The 21916-nt window shown below is 38.5% G+C and overlaps 1 protein-coding gene across 5 annotated transcripts in view; it reads left to right on the top strand.

Annotated features, from left to right (window-relative positions):
• The window catches only part of NPHP3 (nephrocystin 3), a 52116-nt gene extending 30200 nt beyond the window's left edge, over positions 1-21916 (top strand). For 2 of the 5 annotated variants that reach the window (XM_034994787.1, XM_034994778.1), the window contains exons 18-27: positions 2305-2399; positions 2941-3063; positions 13674-13863; positions 14018-14259; positions 15273-15348; positions 16978-17105; positions 18130-18370; positions 19632-19757; positions 20327-20442; positions 21508-21916. In XM_034994787.1, coding sequence (XP_034850678.1) covers positions 2305-2399; positions 2941-3063; positions 13674-13863; positions 14018-14259; positions 15273-15348; positions 16978-17105; positions 18130-18370; positions 19632-19757; positions 20327-20442; positions 21508-21685 — 1515 coding nt within the window. In that variant the 3' untranslated portion in view covers positions 21686-21916. Of the gene's footprint in view, positions 1-2304; positions 2400-2940; positions 3064-13673; positions 13864-14017; positions 14260-15272; positions 15349-16977; positions 17608-18129; positions 18371-19611; positions 19758-20326; positions 20443-21507 lie in introns of those variants that run through there. The other 3 variants (XM_034994796.1, XR_004677390.1, XM_034994805.1) reach the window with 3 other exon arrangements.

Here is a 21916-nt window from a genome sequence, read left to right as displayed (position 1 = left end):
CCCACTCAACACCCAAAGAACAAATAATCCAATCAAGAAATGGGTGAAAGACAGACATTTCTCCAAAGAAGACATCCAAATGACCAACAGACACATGAAAAAATGCTCCACATCACTCAGCATCAGAGAAATACAAATCAAAACCACATTGAGATATCATCTCACACCAGTCAGAATGGCTAAAATTAAGTCAAGGAATGACAGATGTTGACAAGGATGTGGAGAAAGGGGACCCTCTTACACTGTTAGTGGGAATGCAAGCTGGTGCAGCCACTCTGGAAGACAGTATGGAGGTTTCTCAAAAAGTTGAAAATAGAGCTATTCTTTGAGCCAGCAATTGCACTACTAGGTATTTACCCCAGAGATACAACTGTAGTGATCCGAAGGGGCACCTGCACCCCAATGTTTATAGCAGCAGTGTTCACAATAGCCAAACTATGGAAAGAGCCCAGATGTTCATTGACAGATGAATGGATAAAGAAGATGATATGGTATACACACACATACACACCCCCACACATACACATACACAATGGAATACTACTCAGCCATCAAAAAATGAAATGCTGCCACTTAACAATGATGTGGTATTATTAGAGGTAGAGGGTATTATGCTGAGTGAAATAGGTCAGTCAGAGAAAGACAGGTATCATATGATCTCACTCATATGTGGAATTTAAGAAACAAAACAGGATCATTAGGGAAGAGAGTAAAAAATAAAACAAGACAAAAATCGGAGACAAACCATAAGAGACTCTTAATCATCAGAAAAAAACTGAGGGTTGCTAGAGAGGAGGGGGTTGGAGGGATGAGGTAACTGGGTGATGGATATTAAGGAGGGCACATGATGTAATGAGCACTGGGTATTATGTAAGACTGATGTATCACTGACCTCTATCTCTGAATCTAATAATACACAATATATTAATTTATTGAATTTAAATTAAAAAATAAAATTTTTTTAAAAACCAATGTACCATGCTATTTTAAGTGTTTCAATTACAAGACAAAATTGAAATCTGAAATTTGACATTACAAAATTTTTTTGCAATGATTTTAGGTTAAATGTAAAATTTGGCTAATATTATTTTTACGAAGTGCCTTTATGAAATGACTATTACGGCAGTCCCCTCTTATCCACAGATGACACCTTCCAAGACCCCCAGTTAATGCCTGAAACCAGGATAGTACCAAACACCATATATACTATGTTTTTCTCTATACATGCATACCAATGATAAAGTTAAATTTATAATTTAGGAATAGTAAGGGATTAAGAGCAGTAACTAATAATAAAACAGAACAATTATAAAAACATACTGTACTAAAAGTTATGTGAATGTGGTATCTCTCAAAATATCTTATTTTACTGCACACACCATTCTTGTGATAATGTGAGATTACCAGTAAAATGCCTACCTGATGAGATGAAGTAATGTGAGTGATGTAGACACTGTGACCTAGTATTACATTACCACTGACCTTCTGACCATAATATCAGAAGGAGGATCATCTGCTTTCAAATCCCAGTTGCCCATGGGTAGCTAAGACTGCAGAAAGTGAAACTGGGAATAAAGAGGGACTTCTAGTACTTTAAAAAGTAGTTTCTTTCTGAAAGAGAAAAAAATATTTTTTCCAATTGTATGTATTATTGATTGCTGGTATCATTATTTATGTTTTAAGAGCTTGGACTCAGGCAGTATGCCTCAGTTCACAATTCAGCTCTTCACAGCTAACAGCTCTATAATCTTGGGTAAATTCTGTAAGACTTGGGCAGATTGTTCCAGGTTACTACAGAGATTGTGAAGTGAATCAATTGAGATGGTCTTTGATCCTAGTGAGTCATGATGTCTATCTAGTCCGTAGTAGTAAATGTTTAGGTATATTGACTGGTATCTGCAATGCCCTGGTTGACTTATATGTATACAAATGCAAATGAAGTGTTTCATGTGAGTATGCTGCATTATATTTGCAGGTGTGAAGTGTTTGTAATTTCACAGGTTTATCTTTATTATTATATATTGCTTAAATATACTCTTTTCAGTACTTTTTCAATCCATATTTCTGATATTTTTACTGTATTAACTAGAATTTTGAATTAAATTGTGTTTTAACTGCTTCCAGGAGATTTTTTTATTCTCTATCAGTTTATCCATAAACATATCCTGAATTTTAAAATATTCTTTTGCTATCTCTATTATACATCTGTAAAATTGAAATAATTATAAATTTCTGTTTATAAATTGTTAGATATACAGTGACTTACAGAAAATAGACTGCAATATTTTTTCTTTTTCTTCCCAGGCTTGGGAAACAGTAAGACTGGAATACATGGAAGGTCCCACCATTATTTCTTCATGTAGGCAAAAGCTAATCAACTATTTCACCATGCAGCTAAGGTATTATAAATATCTATCTTGTTCTTCTACAACACATTTTACCTCTGTGTCTTTACTTCTCTTCCTTAATGTATAAAAATTTAATTATTACGGAAAAGATTAAATCATCTCCCGTTAATGTCAAAAGAATAAGAGATTATTAGTAAGTAAGTCTTTTAATATCATGCTAAAGATTTAAACTTACATGAAATCAGTGCAGGATCATTTTTTTATTCCACTTTAATAGTTTAAAAATGTATGTGTGTCTGTATACCATGTGTATATATTTCGGTTAATTGGGTTGGTTTTTTTTTTAATAGCTCAATTTTAGGAAAATACCTTGAGAGTTTGGTTAGTGGTCCTGATATCACTGTATTTACTTTCTTAGATTATTTTTTAGAGTTTCTGATTTTGACCTAATTTTCTCAGTATTAGATTATATTTAAAGAGTCAGAGATGGATATGAAATACATTTTCCTCCCTTCAACATTTGTCTGAAGCCTTTTGAGGCAATCTCCTTGTTGGAAGGTATTGTTGAATGTTGTCCTTTCCCTTCTGACAGTCAGGACCAAGTGATTTGGAGAAGTGCAGATGAGCTCCCTTGGCTTTTTCAGCAGCAGGGAAGTAAACAGAAGTTGCAGGATTGCCTTCTCAATCTCTTTGTGTCTCAAAACCTTTATAAAAGGTAAGAAGCTTACTTGTAGAACACCTTCCCCCAGAAAAACAGATTTAAACAGTTGTTTGGTAGAACAAAGAAAAATGACATTTTTAATTTAGCTTTAATATAAGACCTGAAGCCATAGAACTCCCAGAAGGCATAGGCAGTAAACTGCTTGACATCAGTCTTGGTGATGATTTCTTGGATCTGACACAAAAAGCAAATGCAACAAAAGCAAATAAACAGGTGGAACTATATCAAACTAAAAAAGCTTCTGCACAGCAAAGGAAACTATAAACAAAATGAAAAGGCAACCTACTGAATGAGAGAAAATATTTGCAAATCATACATCTGCAAAGGGGTTAACATCCAAAATATATAAAGAACTCATACAACTCAATAACAAGAATCTGATTTAGGGGCGCCTGGGTGGCTTAGTCGCTAAAACATCTGCCTTTGGCTCAGGTCATGATCCCAGGGTCCTGGGATCAAGCCCCACATCAGGCTCCCTGCTCTGCGGGAAGCCTGCTTCTCCCTCTCCCACTCTCCCTGCTTGTGTTCCCTCTCTTGCTGTCTCTCTCTCTGTCAAATAAATTTTTTAAAAAAATCTTTAAAAAAAAATCTGATTTAAAAATGGGCAGAGAATCTAAATAGACATTTTTCCAAAAAAGACATTCAGATGGCCAGCAGACACATGAAAAGATGCTCAACATCACTAGTCATCAGGGAAATGCAAATTAAAAATTAAAATGAGAGGGCTTGGAGCAAAATGCGGGAGGAGTAGGAGACCTGGATTTCATCTGGTTCTGGGAATTCAGCTGGACAGGGATCAGACCATTCTGAACACCTATGAACTCAACAGGAGATCGAAGAAAAGAATAGCAACAACTCTCTGAACAGAAAAGCGACCACTTTCTGGAAGGTAGGTGAAGCGGAGAAGTGAATCCAAGGTGATATTCAGGATGATAGACGGTGGGAGAGGGGGCCTCCATCAGCCGCTACCAGCAAATGATAGAGCTGCAGAGCACAAAATCAGAACTTTTAGAAGTCTGCTCTGCTGAGGGACGTTACTCCAGTGGCTAAGCAGGGGGTGGAACCCTCGCTGGGACAGTGTGGTCTCAGGACCCTCGGGGTCACAGAAAGACTGGGGGTGCCTGAGTTCGGCAGAGCTCCCAGGTATCGGAGCAAGGAAGCCGGCTACAGACAGATCCGAGGCACGGGCTCTCAGCTTGGGGTTGCCATAAACCGTGATCTGCAGCACAGTTGGGCCACTGCTCTTCCAGCAGGGACCCAACAAGCAGCAGATTTGGAGAGACTCCGCTTCTTCCCCCGGGAGGAGCCGCGCGGGAGCACACTGCAGGCATCTGCTGGGTTTGGAGACGCCACACGGGTCGGGTGCCAGAGATAGAAATGCTCAGTCACAGGCCGGGTGAGCATGGAGTGCGGCCGGAGACCGGGGAGACAGGAGTGACTGACTGCTTTTCTCTGGGGGTGCACTGAGGAGTGGGGCTCCCGAGTTCTCGGCTCCTCTGGGGCAGAGATTGGGAGGCCGCCATTTCACTCTCATCCTCCAAAGCTGCATGGAAAGCTTGCAGGGAACAAAAGCTCCTGGGAGCAAACCCAAGGAGATTACTTAGCCCGGCCCACAGCAAGGGTGGGGCACTTCCGCCTCTGGCAAAGACATTTGGAAACCACGGCAACAGGCCCCTACCCCAGAAGATCAGTGAGAACAGCCAGCCAAGACCAAGTTTACTGATCAATGAGAACGTCAGAACTCCAGCACTAGGGGAATACTGCACATAGGATTCATGGCTTCCCCCCCCCAATTCTTCAGTCTTTCAAAGTTAATTTTTTTAATTTTCTTTTTCTTTTTTTTTTTTTTGAATTTTTCTTTTTCCCTTGTTCAATCAACATCTTATCAATCCCTTTTTAAAAAATCTTTTTTATTTTTCATTTTTAGAGTCATATTCTATCCCTTCATAGTAGTTAACCTTATTTTTTGGTATATATATAAGTTCTCTCTAAAATTTTGGGATACAGTTTCTCTAACAGATCGAAATATACCCTAAATCTCTAGTGTATGGCTTTGTTCTAGTCTCCTGCCTGATCACATTCTCTCCCCCCGTTTTTTTTTAATTTCTCTTCCTTCTTTTTTCAACCAAATTCTTATCATTTCCATTTATAAAATCTTTTATAATTTTCATCTTCACAGTCATATTCCACTCCTTCATCCTATTAACCCTTATTTTTGTACATATATAAGCTTTTTTTCTTTAAAATTTTGGGAGGCACTTTCTTCTAACAGACCAAAATATACCCAAAATCTAGTGTGTGGCACTGATCTATTCACCAGCCTGATCATATTTGATCATATTTTTTTTAAATCTTTTTCTTTTTTATTTCTTTTTTCTTTCTTTCCCTTTCTTTTCCCCCGGTTTCAGGTCTCTTCTGATTTGTTTAGTGTATATTTTTGGGGGGTCGTTGTTACCCTGTTAGCATTTTGTTCTCTCATTCATCTATTCTCCTCTGGATAAAATGACAAGATGGAAAAAATCACCTGAAAAAAAGAACAAGAGGGCGCCTGGGTGGCTCAGTCATTAAGTGTCTGCCTTTGGCTCAGGTCATGATCCCAGGGTCCTGGGATCGAGTCTCGCATCGGACTCCCTGCTCGGCAGGAAGCCTGCTTCTCCCTCTCCGACTCCCCCTGCTTGTGTTCCTGCTCTTGCTATCTCTCTTTCTGTCAAATATATAAATAAAATTAAAAAAACAAAAAAAGAACAAGAGGCAGTACCAACTGCCAGGGACCTAATCAATACGGACATTAATAAGATGTCAGAACTACAGTTCAGAATGACAACTGTAAAGATACTAGCTGGGCTTGAAAACATGGAAGATGTTAGAGAAACCCTTTCTGGAAAAATAAAAGAACTAAAATCTAACCAAGTCAAAATCAAAAAGGCTATTAACGAGGTGCAATCAAAAATGGAGGCTTTGAGGGAGGGGGGAAAGATGGCAGAGGAGTAGGGGACCCTATTTCATCTGGTGCCCAGAATTGAGCTGGATATCTACCAAACCACTCTGAGCACCCATGAAACCAGCCTGAGATGTAAGATCTGGATCTCTACAAGCAGAATATTGCAGACGGTTGGTTTTGAGGTATGAAGCGGGGAGCCATGATTCCGCGGGCAGATATCGGAGGATAAAAGGCAGAGGGAGGCGGCCTGGCCATGGGGACCCTAGACTGCCAGTGAGCAACAGCCTCGCGCGCTGGGGACCAGGCACAAACTTGCAGACTGGTAACAGTGGGGAAATGACTTTAGGGCAGCCCCCGGGGCGGAAACCCAGAGCGGCAGGGTCACGCGCACATGAACTGGGAATGGCTGGCGTTTTTAGAAGCACAAAGGGCAGAGACATGCCCCGACCTGGAGGCAGGACTGTCAGTGCTGCAGAGGGGTGCACAACCCAGGACGCTGCAGTTTACAGCACCATGGACAGAAACAGAGAGAGTGTGGCCTGGAGAGCTCACTGAAGAACAGACTGCTATCTCTCTGCTCAGAGGCAGAGGGTTGGAAATGGTCTCTTCTGCTCTGACTCATGGAAGAGACATGGAAAGCCGCCAGGGAAAGCCGCCAGAGAACAAAAGCCCCAAAGACTGATTCCCGCTGAGCCCATTCCCCGCCACAGGGGGGCAGGGCAACCCTGCCCAAACAGGGTTGCCTGAGTAACAGCACGGCAGGTCCCTCCCGCAGAAGACATGCTGGGAAAACAAGAGGCCAGCAACCCTAAGGTTCCTAGAAAACAGGTGCATCTTGCTTGGGTTCTGGTCAATAATTTGGACTCTATACATTCCCTCAACCACTCATCAAAAGAATGACTAGGAGGGGGGCCCCCAAAATAGAAAAGACTCAAAGATGATGATTTATGCAGCAGATTTACAAATGGATGCAGATATAACCAAGATGTCGGAGACAGAATTCAGGCTAGCAATTGTGAAGACAATGGCTACAATGGAGAAATCAATTAATGGCAACATAGAGTCTCTAAGGGCAGAAATGAAAGGTGAATTGGCAGAACTTACAAATGCTATCAATGAAATCCAATCGAATCTAGATAATCTAACAGGTAGGGTAACTGAGGCAGAAGAGCGAATAAGCGATCTGGAACACAATATAATAAATAAAAAGGGAAAAACAACTTAGAATCCATGAAAATAGAATCAGAGAAATAAGTGACACCATGAAGCGTTCCAGTGTCAGAATAATTGGAATCCCGGAGGGAGTGGAGAGAGAGAGAGGACTAGAAGATGTATTTCAGCAAATCGTAGCTGAGAACTTCCCTGATCTGGGGAATGAAACAAACATTTGCGTCCTAGAGGCAGAGAGGACCCCTCCCAAGATCAAGGAAAACAGGCCATCACCCTGGCATGTAATAGTAAAACTTGCAAATCTTAGAACCAAGGAAACCGTCTTAAGGGCAGTTAGGGGGAAGAGATTCCTTACGTACAGAGGGAGGAACATCAGAATAATGTCAAACCTATCCACAGAGACCTGGCAAGCCAGAAAGGCCTGGCAAGACATATTCAGGGTACTAAATGAGAAGAACATGCAGCCAAGAATACTTTATCTGGCAAGGCTTTCATTTAGAATGGATGGAGAGATGCAGAGCTTCCACGACCGGCAGAAACTGAAAGAATATGTGACCACTAAGCCGGCCCTGCAAGAAATATTAAGGCGGGTTCTATAAAAACAACATCTTCACAGGCAACATGATGACAATTAATTCATATCTTTCAATAATCACTCTCAACTTGAGTGGCCTAAACGTTCCCATAAAATGGAACAGGGTTGCAGTTTGGATAAAAAGACAGGACCCATCCATATGCTGTCTACAAGAGACTCATTTTGAACCTAAAGGTACATCCAGACTGAAAGTGAAAGGATGGAGATCCATCTTCCATGCCAGCAGACCTCAAAAGAAAGCTGGGGTAGCAATTCTTATATCAGACAAATTAGATTTTAAGCTAAATTCTGTAATTAGAGACACAGAAGGACAGTATATCATTCTTAAAGGGTCTATCCAACAAAAAGATCTAACACTTGTAAATATCTGTGCCCCCAACATGGGAGCAGCCATCTCCATAAGCCAACTGTTAACCAAAATAATGAGTCATACTGATAACAATACGTTAATTGTAGGAGACCTCAATACTCCACTCTCAGGAATGGATAGATCATCTAAGTAGAAAATCAACAAGGAAACAAGAGCTTTGAATGATACACTGGACCAGATGGACCTCATAGATATTTACAAAACATTCCACCCTAAAACAACGGAATACTCATTCTTCTCAAGCGCACATGGAACTTTCTCCAGAATAGACTATATACTGGGTCACAAATCAGGTCTCAACCGATACCAAAAGATTGAGATTATTCCCTGCATATTCTCAGACCACAATGCTCTAAAACTGGAACTCAATCACAAGAAAAAATTTGGCAGAAATTCAAACACTTGGAAGCTAAAGACCACTCTGCTCAAGAATGTTTGGGTCAACCAGGAAATCAAAGAGGAACTTAAACAATTGTTGGAAATCAATGAGAATGAAAACACATTGGTCCAAAACCTATGGGATACTGCAAAGTTGGTCCTAAGGGGGTAATACATAGCCATCCAAGCCTCACTCAAAAAAATAGAAAAATCCCGAATTCACCAACTAACTCTACACCTTAAAGAACTAGAGAAAAAGCAACAAACGATGCCTAAGCCATGCATTAGAAGAGAAATAATTAAAATTAGAGCAGAAATCAATGAATTAGAAACCAGAAACACAGTAGATCAGATCAATGAAACTAGAAGTTGGTTCTTCGAAAGAATTAAAAAGATCGATAAAACACTAGCCAGACTTATCCAAAAGAAAGAGAAAGGACCCAAATTAATAAAATTATGAATGAAAGGGGAGAGATCACGACTAAAACCAAGGAAGTAGAAGCAATTCTTAGAAATTATTATCAACAACTATATGCCAATAAACTGAGCAACCTGGATGAAATGGAGGCCTTCCTGGAACCTATAAGCTGCCAAGACTTAAACAGGAAGAAATCGACAACCTGAATAGGCCAATAACCAGGAACGAGATTAAAGCAGTGATCAAAAACCTCCCAAAAAACAAGAGTCCAGGGCCTGATGGATTCCCTGGGGAATTCTACCAAACATTCAAAGAAGAAATAATACCTATTCTACTGAAGCTGTTTCAAAAAATAGAAACAGAAGGAAAACTTCCAAACTCATTCTATGAGGCCAGCATTACCTTAGTCCCCAAACCAAGCAAAGACCCCATCAAAAAGGAGAATTTCAGACCAATATCCCTGATGAATATGGACGCCAAAATCCTCAACAAAATCCTAGCTAGTGGGATCCAACAATACATTAAAAGGATCGTCCACCAAGACCAAGAGGGATTTATCCCCGGGATACAAGGGTGGTTCAGCATTCGCAAATCAATCAGTGTGGTAGAACACATTAATAAGATGAGGGAGAAGAACCATATGGTCCTTTTAGTTGATGCAGAAAAAGCATTTGACAAAATACAGCATCCTTTCCTGATTAAAACTCTTCAGAGTATAGGGATAGAGGGACATTCCTCAAGTTCATAAAATCCATCTTGAAATCCCACAGCGAATATTATCCTCAATGGGGAAAAAATGAGAGCCTTTCCCTTAAGATCAGGAACATGTCAAGGATGCCCACTCTCGCCACTATTGTTCAACATAGTACTAGAAGTCCTAGCAATAGCAATCAGACAACAAAAAGAAATAAAAGGTATTCAAATTGGCAAAGAAGAAGTCAAACTATCCTTTTCCAGACGACATGATACTTTATGTGGAAAACCCCCAAATTACTAGAACTCATCCAGCAATTCAGTAATGTGGCAGGATACAAAATCAATGCACAGAAATCAGTTGCTTTCTTAAACACTAACAACGCATCTGTAGAAAGAGAAATTAGAGAAATGATTCCATTTACAATAGCACCGAAAACCATAAGATACCTTGGAATAAACCTAACCAAAGACGTAAAGGATCTATATTCTAAGAACTACAAAACACTCATGAAAGAAATTGAAAAAGACACAAAAAGATGGAAAAATATTCCATGCTCATGGATCAGAAGAATAAACATTGTTAAAATGTCTATGCTACCCAGAGCAATCTATACCTTCAATGCCATCCCAATCATAATTTCAATGACATTTTTCAAAGTGCTGGAACAAACAATCCTAAAATTTGTATGGGATCAGAAAAGACCCCGAATCGCCAAGGAAATATTGAAAAAGAAAAACAAAGCTGAGGGCATCACGTTGCCCGATTTCAAGCTATATTACAAAGCTGTGATCACCAAGACAGCATGGTACTGGCACAAAAACAGACATATAGACCAATGGAACAGAATAGAGAGCCCAGATATGGACCCTCAACTCTATGGTCAAATAATCTTTGATAAAGCAGGAAAAAACATTCAATGGAAAAAAGACAGTCTCTTCAATAAATGGTGCTGGGAAAATTGGACAGCCACATGCAGAAGAATGAAACTTGACCATTCTCTAACACCATTCACAAAGATAAACTCAAAGTGGATGAAAGACCTCAATGTGAGAGAGGAATCCATCAAAATCCTAGAGGAGAACACACGCAGTAACCTCTTTGACATTGCCCACAGCAACTTCTTTCAAGATACATCTCCAAAAGCTAGTGAAACAAAAGCAAAAATGAACTTCTGGGACTTCATCAAGATAAAAATCTTCTGCACAGCAAAGAAGACAGTCAACTAAACAAAGAGGCAACCCACAGAGTGGGAGAAGATATTTGCAAATGACACTACAGATAAAGGGCTGGTATCCAAGATCTATAAAGAATTTCTCAAACTCAACACCCAAAAAACAATCAAGTCAAAAAATGGGCAGAAGACATGAACAGACACTTCTCCAAAGAAGACATACAAATGGCTAACAGACACATGAAAAATGTTCATCATCATAGCCATTAGGGAAGTTCAAATCAAAACCACATCGAGATACCACCTTACACCAGTTAGAAGGGCAAAAATGGACAGGGAAAGAAACAACAAATGTTGGAGAGGTTGTGGAGAAAGGGGAGCCCTCTTACACTGTTGGTGGGAATGCAAGTTGGTACAGCCACTTTGGAAAACAGTGTGGAGGTGCCTCAAATATTTAAAAATAGAGCTACCCTATGACCCAGCAATTGCACTCCTGGGTATTTACCCCAAAGACACAGGTGTAGTGAAAAGAAGGGCCATATGCACCCCAATGTTCATAACAGCAATGTCCGCAATAGCCGAACTGTGGAAAGAGCCGAGATGCCCTTCAACAGATGAATGGATAAAGAAGATGTGGTCCATATATACAATGGAATATTACTCAGCCATCAGGAAGGATGCATACCCAACTTTTACATCAACATGGATGGGACTGAAGGAGATTATGGTCAGTGAAATAAGTCAAGCAGAGAAAGTCAATTATCATATGGTTTCACTTATTTGTGGAACATAAGGAATAGTATAGAGGACATTAGGAGAAGGAAGGGAAAAATGAAGGGGGGGAAATTGGAGGGAGAGATGAACCATGAGAGACTATGGACTCTGAGAAACAAACTGAGGGTTTGGGGGGGAGGGATGGGTTAACCCAGTGATGGGTATTAAGGAGGGCACGTACTGCATGGAGCACTGGGTGTTATATGAAAACAATGAATTGTGGAACACTACATCAAATAACTAATGATGTATGATATGGTGACTAACATAACATAATTAAAAAAAAAAAAAGGCAAGTGATAACAAATGCCAGCAATGATGTAGAGAAAAGGGAACCCTCATGTACTGTTGGTAGGAATGTAATTTGGGACAGCCACTGTGGAAAACAGTATGAGGTTCCTCAAAAAATTAAAACTAGAACTACAGTATGACCCAGCAGTTTCACTTCTGGGGGTTTATCTGAAGAAAACAAAATAATTTGAAAAGATATATGCACCCCCATGTTCATTATAGCATTATTTACAATAGTCAAGATAGGAAACAACCTGTGTCAATTCATACATGAATGGATAAAGAAGAGTCGTGTGTATATATGTGTGACATTATATACATACAATGGACTATTATTCAGCCATAAAAAGGAATGAAACCTTGCCATTTGCAACAACATGGATGGACCTGTAGGACATTATGCTAAGTGAAATAAGTCAGAGAAAGACAAATACTGTATGATCTCACTTATATCTGGAACCAAAAGAAAAAAAAAAAAAACAAAAGCCAAACATGTCCTTGATCCAGAGAAGAGATTGGTGATTGCCAGAGGCAGAGGGTAGGGAGTGGGCAAAGTGGGTAAAAGGAGTAGAAAGGTACAAAGTTCCAGTTATAAACCAAACTAAGTCCTGGGGATGTAATGTACACCATGGTGATTATAGTTAATAATATTTTGCATATTTTAAAGCTGCTAAGAAAGTAGATCTTAAAAGTTCTCTTCACAAGAAAAAAATTCTGTAACTATGTATAGGGACATATGTTAATTAGACTTACTGTGGTGATCATTTTGCAACCCAGTAGATCCCCTTTCCCATGGGGGATACTTTTAAGATCCCCAGTGGATGCCTAAAACCATAGATCACACCAAGTCCTGTATATATTATTTTTCCCTGTACACACATACCTATGATAAAGTTTAATTTATGAATTAGGCATAGTAAGACATTAACAGCAATAACTAATAATAAAATAGAATAATTATAACAATATACTATAATCAAAGTTATGTGAATGTGGTCTCTCTCTCAAAATACCTTACTGGACTGACTTACCCTTCTTCTTGTGATGACGTCAGATGATAAAATGTCCCAGTGATGAACTGAAGTGAGGTGAATGGAGTAGGCACTGTGATGGAGCCATGGGCTACTGTTGACCTGCTGACCTTACGTCAGAGGAGGATCATCTGCTCCTGGACCATGGTTGATGACTGCTAACTGAAACTGGGGAAAGTGAAACCGGGGATAAGGTGGACTACTACATATGCAAATATCAAATCATTAGCCCGAAACTAATAAATGTTGTATTACATAATAAATAAATTACCAAAGAACCCCATAATGCTGTGATAAAAATGAGATTTAGAGCAGAGAGCAACTAGCAAACAAGGACGTCGGAGTGGGCCCAGAAAGATGGATGGACTTAGGTTCAGCTGTAGCATTTAGCATTAGGTAAGTGGGAAACAAGGCAGTGCGAGGTCTCCCACTCACAGTGTGATGTTTAGTAAGTACGTTAACGACGGCAGCCCACATTATGGAGTACTTGCTGTGTGCCATCATCTGCTTATAGTAGCACCCGAGGCAGGTCGGGTTGGTGCCCCTCCTTCTGCAGATAAGGATGATGAAGAGGTCAGACCACCTGCTCCCCATCACACAGCCAGGAAGTGATGGACTCTGCTGAGAGTCAGAGTCTGCAGTCTTATGTCTCTCTACACTATACTTGCCTGCTAATAAAGTGTCAATAGCCTGATACGAATTCTGGCATTTATAGTGGGTTTTAAAGTTTGTTTTTCATTAAATTACTGGGTTTTTTTGTTGAAACAGAGGACACTTTGCCGAGTTGCTGAGTTACTGGCAGTTTGTTGGCAAAGACAAAAGCGCAATGGCAGCAGAATACTTTGATTCCTTGAAGCAGTATGAGAAAACCTGTGAAGGCGAGGAGAACATGATTTGCTTGGCTGATCTTTATGAAACCCTGGGGCGATTTCTCAAGGATCTAGGCCTCCTCAGTCAGGTAACTTCAGCAGGGGGTCAGAGGTAGGTAGGTTTTTCCTGTTTGCTCTTCTGTCCTTGCTAGGAGTTTAGTGCAGTTCTAATGAGATTGCAGATCTTACAGCATTTCACTCACTTGGAACTGGCCTTTAACCTTTTTTTTTTTTTTTCTCTAGGCTGTGGTGCCTTTGCAGAGGTCCCTAGAAATTCGAGAAACAGCTTTAGATCCAGATCACCCAAGAGTGGCTCAGTCCCTCCACCAACTAGCAAGTGTGTACGTGCAGTGGAAGAAGTTTGGCAATGCAGAACAGCTGTATAAACAGGCCTTAGAAATCTCTGAAAATGCTTATGGTGCAGAACATCCCCATATTGCTCGTGAACTTGAGGCACTGGCAACTTTGTACCAGAAACAAAATAAGTAAGACTTAGATCAGTAATACTCTGGTTTTATGATGGGGAGTCACAGTTCTTAATGTACTTATGTGGTAAGCTTTGTTTTGTGGCTGTGTACTTTTCTTACCCAATATTCTTTTGAATCTACCATGTTCAAAGACTATTCTTGGTCTTGGGTCTTTGTGGAGTAAACAGAAAATTAGAACTACAAGATTCACCTCCATTTGAAGATGCGTGGATAGAACATGGACTTTGGAGTCATATAGTCGGGTTTGAATCTGGGCTCCTTCACCAACTAGCTTTGTAATATTAAGTGCACTGCTAATACAGGGCAGCAAACGTTGTCCACAGGCCAAGTCCACTAGGCCCCTTGTTTTGTAAATAAGATTGTATTGGAACATAGTCACATTTTTTCATGTACATATTATCTGTGGTTGCTTCCATGATTCAACAGAGTTCCATAGTTGTAACAGAGACTATGTGGCCCACAAAGCCTAAAATATTTACTATGTAGCCCTTTGCAGAAAAAGTTGACCAATCCCTGGCATAACAAAAAGTCTCATATCTATTAGACACCCACTGAATGGCATCTTTTCCTGTATCAGAAATCATGTATCGTAAATGATGCATATTGGAATTTTTTCTTTTAATTTCTAGAGGTGTTGTTTCACACAAATTTTGTGTGAATTTCATGTTTATATTTGACCAGAAGTAAGCATGTACAGAAGAAGGTGGTAGAGCAAACTAAAATTTTAGATGTTCATTTAGTTAGGTCATCCTTTAGAGATTCAGAGTGAGTTAAATCAGTTAAAAATCTGTTCAGCTACTAGGAGGATTAGGTTTGTTTTGTTAGATTTTTTTTTATGAAGGTTTTTGTTATTTTTAATTCCATGTGACTATCATTTTTAGAAATTATGCTATATTTAAGAGCCAAAAAAAGCTTTGCACTAAGTAAGGAATGCCTTCATTTCACTGAAGTATGATACTTTGGACATATGCTTCTTTTGTTTGACTTTATTGTTTTTTTTTTTTTTTAAGATATGAACAAGCTGAACATTTTCGGAAAAAATCCTTTAAAATTCGTCAGAAGGCTACAAGGAGAAAAGGCAACTCGGTAATGAGAGATTTCTTTTGTGTTGTGTTTAGAACCAGAGGAAAAGCGAATCTCTGAATATCATAATATAGCTGCATACACCTCATATGTTTAAGAACTTTAGATATTAAAGTGATTTCAATAAAAGTACTAACATTTTCTTATTTACACATAATACATGTTAAGTATTAGTATTACTGAGAAGTACAACTTAGCAGACTTTAAAAAAGTGGAACTGTATATTATGGTTATTTTGCAATATATACATATGTGAAATCATTATGTTGTATACCTTAAACTTACACAGTGTTTTATGGCAATTATGTCTCAGTGAACATGGAAAAATTTTTTTTTTACTTTTTTAAAGTGGAACTATAAAGTTCATTTGAAGGTTAGACTTTGGAAGATGGACTTAAAAGCTGCTTCAATTCTTTAAAGGAAAAACAAATAAAAAATTTAATTGTTAGATTCAGATGCAAAGAAATTCTTACCTTTGAGCACAAACACACAAAATTATTTTCCTTTTTTTAAGCTGCTGATAAAATCTAAATATAGCCTGTTTTAACTTCAAATGCTATGTAAATTTTGGGGGGGTTTTTTGGTTTATTTTTATTTTTATTTTTTTTAAGATTTTATTTATTTATTCATGAGAGACAGAGAAAGAGAGAGAGAGAGAGAGGCAGAGGGAGAAGCAGGCTCCCAAGGAGCAGAGAGCCCGATGCGGGACTCGATCCCAGGACCCTGGGATCATGACCTGAGCCGAAGGCAGACGCTTAACCATCTGAGCCACCCAGGCGCCCGCTATGTAAATTTTTTAAATTAAATATACTTGACATAGGGTGCCTGGGTGGCTCAGTTGTTAAACGGCTGCCTTCAGCTCGGGTCACCCAGGGTCCTGGGATCAAGTCCTGCATCGGGCTCCCTGCTCAGCGAGGAGCCTGCTTCTCCCTCTCCCTCTTCCTGCCTCTCTGCCTACTTGTGCTCTCTCTCTCTATCTCTGTCAAATAAATAAATAAAATCTTAAAAAAAAAAAATTAAAAATATACTTGACATAGAACATTCTGTAAATTTAAGGTGTACAGCATGCTAATATGATACATTATGTATTGTAATCTAATTGCCATTGGAGTGATAGCACCTCTGTCATATCACATAATTATTGTTTCCTTTTTATGGTGGGAATAGTTAAGATCTAATCTCTTAGCAAGTTTGATGATTTTAATACAGCATTATTGTCTACATTCACTATACTGTGCATTTGATCTCCAGGATTTATTTGTCTACTACTTGCAAGTGCTAGGTGCAATTTAAGTACCTGATGTTTTTAAGTGTTTAAGCCGTGGGATTGGTAAGTATCTGCAGGTTAATTCTGTGTCCTGATCTTTTTGAAGCACTTGGGACTCAGTTCACTTTGCTAAAATAGCTCATCATCACTTTCTCAAAACAGCTTTTAATGGATTTTAGAATGTGATGCCATGTGGAAGTATGTGCATTTGCAATAACCACTGGATTGATTCAGTGTGATACTTAAAATAACTATAATCTACTTTAAAGGGAACAAAAGGAGAAAGGATTTCTTAGAACTCCAGTGTAGTATTTCAGAATCAAGAACTGCACTTATTACTTATTCTCCATTTGTGTTTGCTTCAGTATGGATTCGCCCTCTTACGTAGACGAGCCCTGCAGTTAGAAGAGCTCACACTAGGAAAGGACACACCTGACAATGCTCGGACCCTCAATGAGCTGGGCGTTCTCTACTATCTTCAGAATAACCTGGAGTGAGTACCATGATGCTAATAATGAAAACAAGTGTCCATTTTGTCTCTTAGATGCAAAGCTGCTTTCCGTTTCTATCAAGTCAAGCTAGAATAAATTGATAGAAACCATGCCAGATTTCACGTATGGTAGGTTATGAACATATAGCCATGCTGAACAAAGGCCATGGCATTTTTTTACTGTTTCCTGTCACACTGTGTCTTTTATTGGCTAAAAAGTTATTCTGTAGCATCCCTAGTATGTTTTATATGATTATAAAAAGTGTTTTGATAGATACTGTACATGAGACTTCACAGAAGAAGCTTGGCACCAAGGGCGAATAAAGGATAGGATGTAGATGGCTCCTGGTTTCGGTCTTCAGTTTATTTGGACTTAAAAGATTCAAAAAGACATTAATACTTTGGATATCAAAAAAATTTGATACTTTGGATATCAAAAAAAAATTAGATACTTTGGATATCAGCTACTGCCCTGGTGAACTTAGCTGTTCTCTATAGCCAAATGGTAGGTTCCCACATATTAACTCTTTATGAATAGTTTTAAGGTATGAAATATAAACATGAAATAGATGTGGCACAGTAAAAGTAACTAAAGAAAATTTAAGCCGGATACTTAACTGGCTTCGGAAGGGGTTTCAATTAAAAATTATATCTTAGTAACTTCAGAGGGAAAAACAATGAACACCAAAATCTTTTGAATTAGGTCTACTAATTTTAAAGGTATCAGAAGTTTGTTTGGAAAATATTTATGAGTTTGTCTTTTAGGAAAAGTCAAGTGGAGAACTGAGGCAATCATCTAGATACTTTAGGCCCTCACACTATCAGGAAAGCATTTTTAATTTTTGGAAAAGGGCAGGAAGGGATGAGGGGTAGGAAAGAGGGAGAGAGAGGACTCTGAGCCAAATCCTTCGTATTAACTATCTTGGATTTAAGAATAAAAATGCTTCAGTTCTCCACCTAACTAGGGCTAAGGATTCTTACTTCTAGAGAATAAATTATTTAAACCATTTTGGGGTTTTGTTCATAGAACAGCTGACCAGTTTCTGAAGCGGTCCTTAGAAATGAGAGAGCGAGTCCTAGGACCAGATCACCCCGACTGTGCCCAGTCTTTAAATAATCTGGCAGCTCTATGCAATGAAAAGAAACAGTATGATAAAGCAGAAGAACTTTATGAAAGGGCTTTAGACATTCGGAGACGAGCATTAGCTCCTGATCACCCTTCTTTGGCTTATACAGTGAAACATCTTGCAATCTTGTATAAGAAAATGGTAAGTAATCCTTGACATGCTTACATGTGTTTTATAACATACCAATTAAGTCATAATTACTGTCAGTAAAATAATTTTCTTCTGATGGATTATTTTCTATGAGCTTTTCAATCATAATGATTAAATTTTTTAACAAATAGCTGAGTAGAACATTAAAAAATAGTATATCAGATTTAATTAAGGTACTGGTTTAGTTTTATTAAAATACATTCCAAATACAAATGCGTTCATCAACATTTTAAGTGGAACTTATATTTCAGAAGTTCTAAAATTCAGCCACTATTAAGTTTTCTGAGTTAAGCAGCCATAATCACAACAAATCACCTAGTTGTCAGAGGTGAAAGAGGAATCTTTGTAGGTGATTAAATGAGCATTTCAATTTCACAGTTTCTTTTCTTTGCCTGTAATGAAATGTAACCATTCTTTTCCCTAGGGTTCTAGCCTAAGTGATGTTTGGAATTTTTGTAGCTGTTCTAAAAAAAAAAGTCTGATTTCATTTCATTTAGTGCAGTTACAGAGCTACGTAGACTATCTTTTGACTTTGTGGGACCCTTGCTGGTCAACCTGGGCCTGAAGTTAATGTTTTAGTAAGAATGATGCACTGTTGCTATTTCTGCCCAACTTTCAGGTGAAAAAGAAATAATTAGAGGGGCGCCTTCATGGCTCAGTCAATTAAGCATCTGCCTTCAGTTCAGGTCATGATCCCAGAGTCTGAGATCAAGCCCTGCACTGGGCTCTCTGCTGAGCAGGGAGCCTGGGAGTCTGCTTCTCCCTCTCCTTCTGCTGCTCCCCCTGCTTGTGTGCTTTCTCTCTCTCTCTAATAAATAAAATCTTTAAAAAAAATTAGAAGAATCTCGAAGGGATTTGGTGGGAAATGAGATTTTATTTTTGATGCCATATCTAAATTACTTATAGTAGCAAACATTTTACTGCATATTTTTACTTCACTGGTAACTGAGTGATACTGGGTGAGCTTTATAAAAGGGCTTTCTGAATTATCAAAGAAAATATTTTTATATTCAATGTATATTCAATTACATTCAATGCTACATTGAATATAAAATTTCAGTTTGTAGGTGATTAAAAACTGAATATAGATTTCAGTTATCTATAAACTGAACCATTAAAGTGGGAGAAGATGTTTCTGAAATTTTTTTCTCAAAATTACTCTTTAATAGAAAATTTTATTTATGGAAAAAGCTTTGATCAGATGGTATTTATTATTTTAATATTTTTGTTAGATTTCACTTTTGTTTTTTAGGGGAAACTTGACAAAGCTGTACCTTTGTATGAGCTGGCTGTTGAAATTCGGCAGAAATCCTTTGGCCCAAAGCACCCCAGTGTAGCTACTGCCCTGGTGAACTTAGCTGTTCTCTATAGCCAAATGGTAAGTTCCCACATATTAACTCTTTATGAATAGTTTTAAGTTATGAAACATAAACATGAAATGGATGTGGCACAGTAAAAGTAAAGAAAATTTAAGATTACTAATGCTTCCTTTAGTACTTGAGAAATTATTGAAGTTACATTTGTAACACAGTCCTTTCTTCTTAGTGTAAAACACGTACTGAGTATTTAGTTCATTGCATAAGTTTTGTTTTTAAATTCTGGAGACTCTGTACATCTCTTTGTCTAATACTATCTTTAAGCTGTGGCATTTGCCTGTGATAGATGAAAAGCAGGTATCATACCCACTGAGCAATAAGGAAACAGGTTTTTCTTATATTATTGGATTAAATTCAGTGGTCACCAAGCTGGGTCTAAAACTTAGGTTTCTGACTTTCTATTATATGCTTCTATCATGATGATTAGTAATAAATTTTTAATCTGTAGGAGGATATTAACATTTTTAAAGGGGCTTACCCCAGTAGATCAGCTTAGTCTAGAATGTTAATAGTAATTTCAGCAACTCAGTGTGTTCAAGTGAATATTACTGTTTTTTTTTTTTTTAATTAGAAAAAACACATTGAAGCCTTGCCATTATATGAAAGAGCATTAAAGATTTATGAGGACAGCCTGGGTCGGATGCATCCTCGAGTTGGAGAAACATTAAAAAATCTAGCTGTGCTTAGGTAAGAATTTTTTGTTTCCTGTTTCCTGGTAACAGCCAAACTCCATTTTATTTTATTTATTTATTTATTTTTTAAAGACTTTATTTATTTGACAGAGAGAGACACAGCAAAAGAGGGAACACAAGTAGGGGGAGCGGGAGAAGAAGAAGCAGGCTTCCCGCGGAGCAGGGAGCCCGATGTGGGGCTCAATCCTAGGACCCCGGGATCGTGACCTGAGCTGAAGGCAGACGCTTAACGACTGAGCCACTCAGGCGCCCCCAAACTCCATTTTAGAACAACTTTAATTTGACTTATCATAGAACAACACAGAATATTTAGTGCTAATTGTTTTTTCTTGGAAGAGGGGAAAGGGTTGTTTTGGTTTGATTTACTTCAAGATACTAAAGTAGTATCCAGAAGTGAAATAAATGTTGCATAATCTATTTTGTAGAGGAATGTACCATGTAAATAGTGAAAGGTGATTTACATTTGCAGCTAACTGGTTCTGGGGGTAATATGGGCAATTTGCTGCCCTCAAAAGCTATTTACCATTAAGTGCATGTTGATTTTGGGCGCTTAGGTAGCTCAGTCAGTTAAGCATCTGACTCTTGGTTTTGGCTCAGGTCATGATCTCAGGGCTGTGAGACTGAGCCCTGGTCAAGCCCTGCATTGGGCTCCGCACTGGGCCTGGAGCCTGCTCAAGATTCTCTCTCCCTCCCCCTCTGCCCCTCCCCCCCATCCCATGTGCACACTTTTTCTCTCTGAAAAAAAAAAAAAAACGCATGTTGATTTTGCTTTATCTGTGTTTGTGTATCTCAGGATTCAGAGACTTTCCTTAGCAATTCCACTGCATCTATTACAACATAGATGTATTAATGGTGTCTATATGAGGCACTGAGAAATACTTTAGCAGTTCAGATAGAAGAGTTTGGGTATTCTATTTTACTGGTCTGCCTGAGTGAATGCACACGCTGCAAATAGAAAGGAGAAAATGGGGAATTATTCACAACTTGTTATTCTGTATCCTATAAGGTCATTTCAAATTAAGAGGGTATATTCTCATTTTAACAATTTTTTCTCTCAAAGCTATGAAGAAGGGGATTTTGAAAAAGCTGCTGAACTATACAAAAGGGCGATGGAAATAAAAGAAGCAGAAACGTCACTTTTGGGTGGAAAAGCTCCTTCCCGACACTCCTCAAGTGGAGACACATTTAGCTTAAAAACAACCCATTCTCCTAATGTTTTCCTTCAAGGACAGAGGTAATAGCAATTACAATTCATTGCAAATGCACCTTAGGATAAAATAATTAAGAAATATTTGGAACCTAAGAATTTAAAACAAAAAAATGTTGAGTTTATTTTTATTTTGTGTGATTTAACTGGTATGTGCATAAAATTGCATAGGACTACGTTAAAGTTTGAGTCATGATTGTGTCAGTGTTAGCTGCTTAAAAGAATTAACTTTCTTAATGTATGGGATCCATGGATGTGGACA

This window comes from Mirounga leonina, unplaced genomic scaffold, assembly GCF_011800145.1.
Source record: "Mirounga leonina isolate KUSES-001 unplaced genomic scaffold, KU_Mleo_1.0 Mir_115, whole genome shotgun sequence".
NCBI classification, from domain to species: Eukaryota; Metazoa; Chordata; class Mammalia; order Carnivora; family Phocidae; genus Mirounga; species Mirounga leonina.
This window is presented reverse-complemented; position numbering and strand designations above follow the sequence as displayed.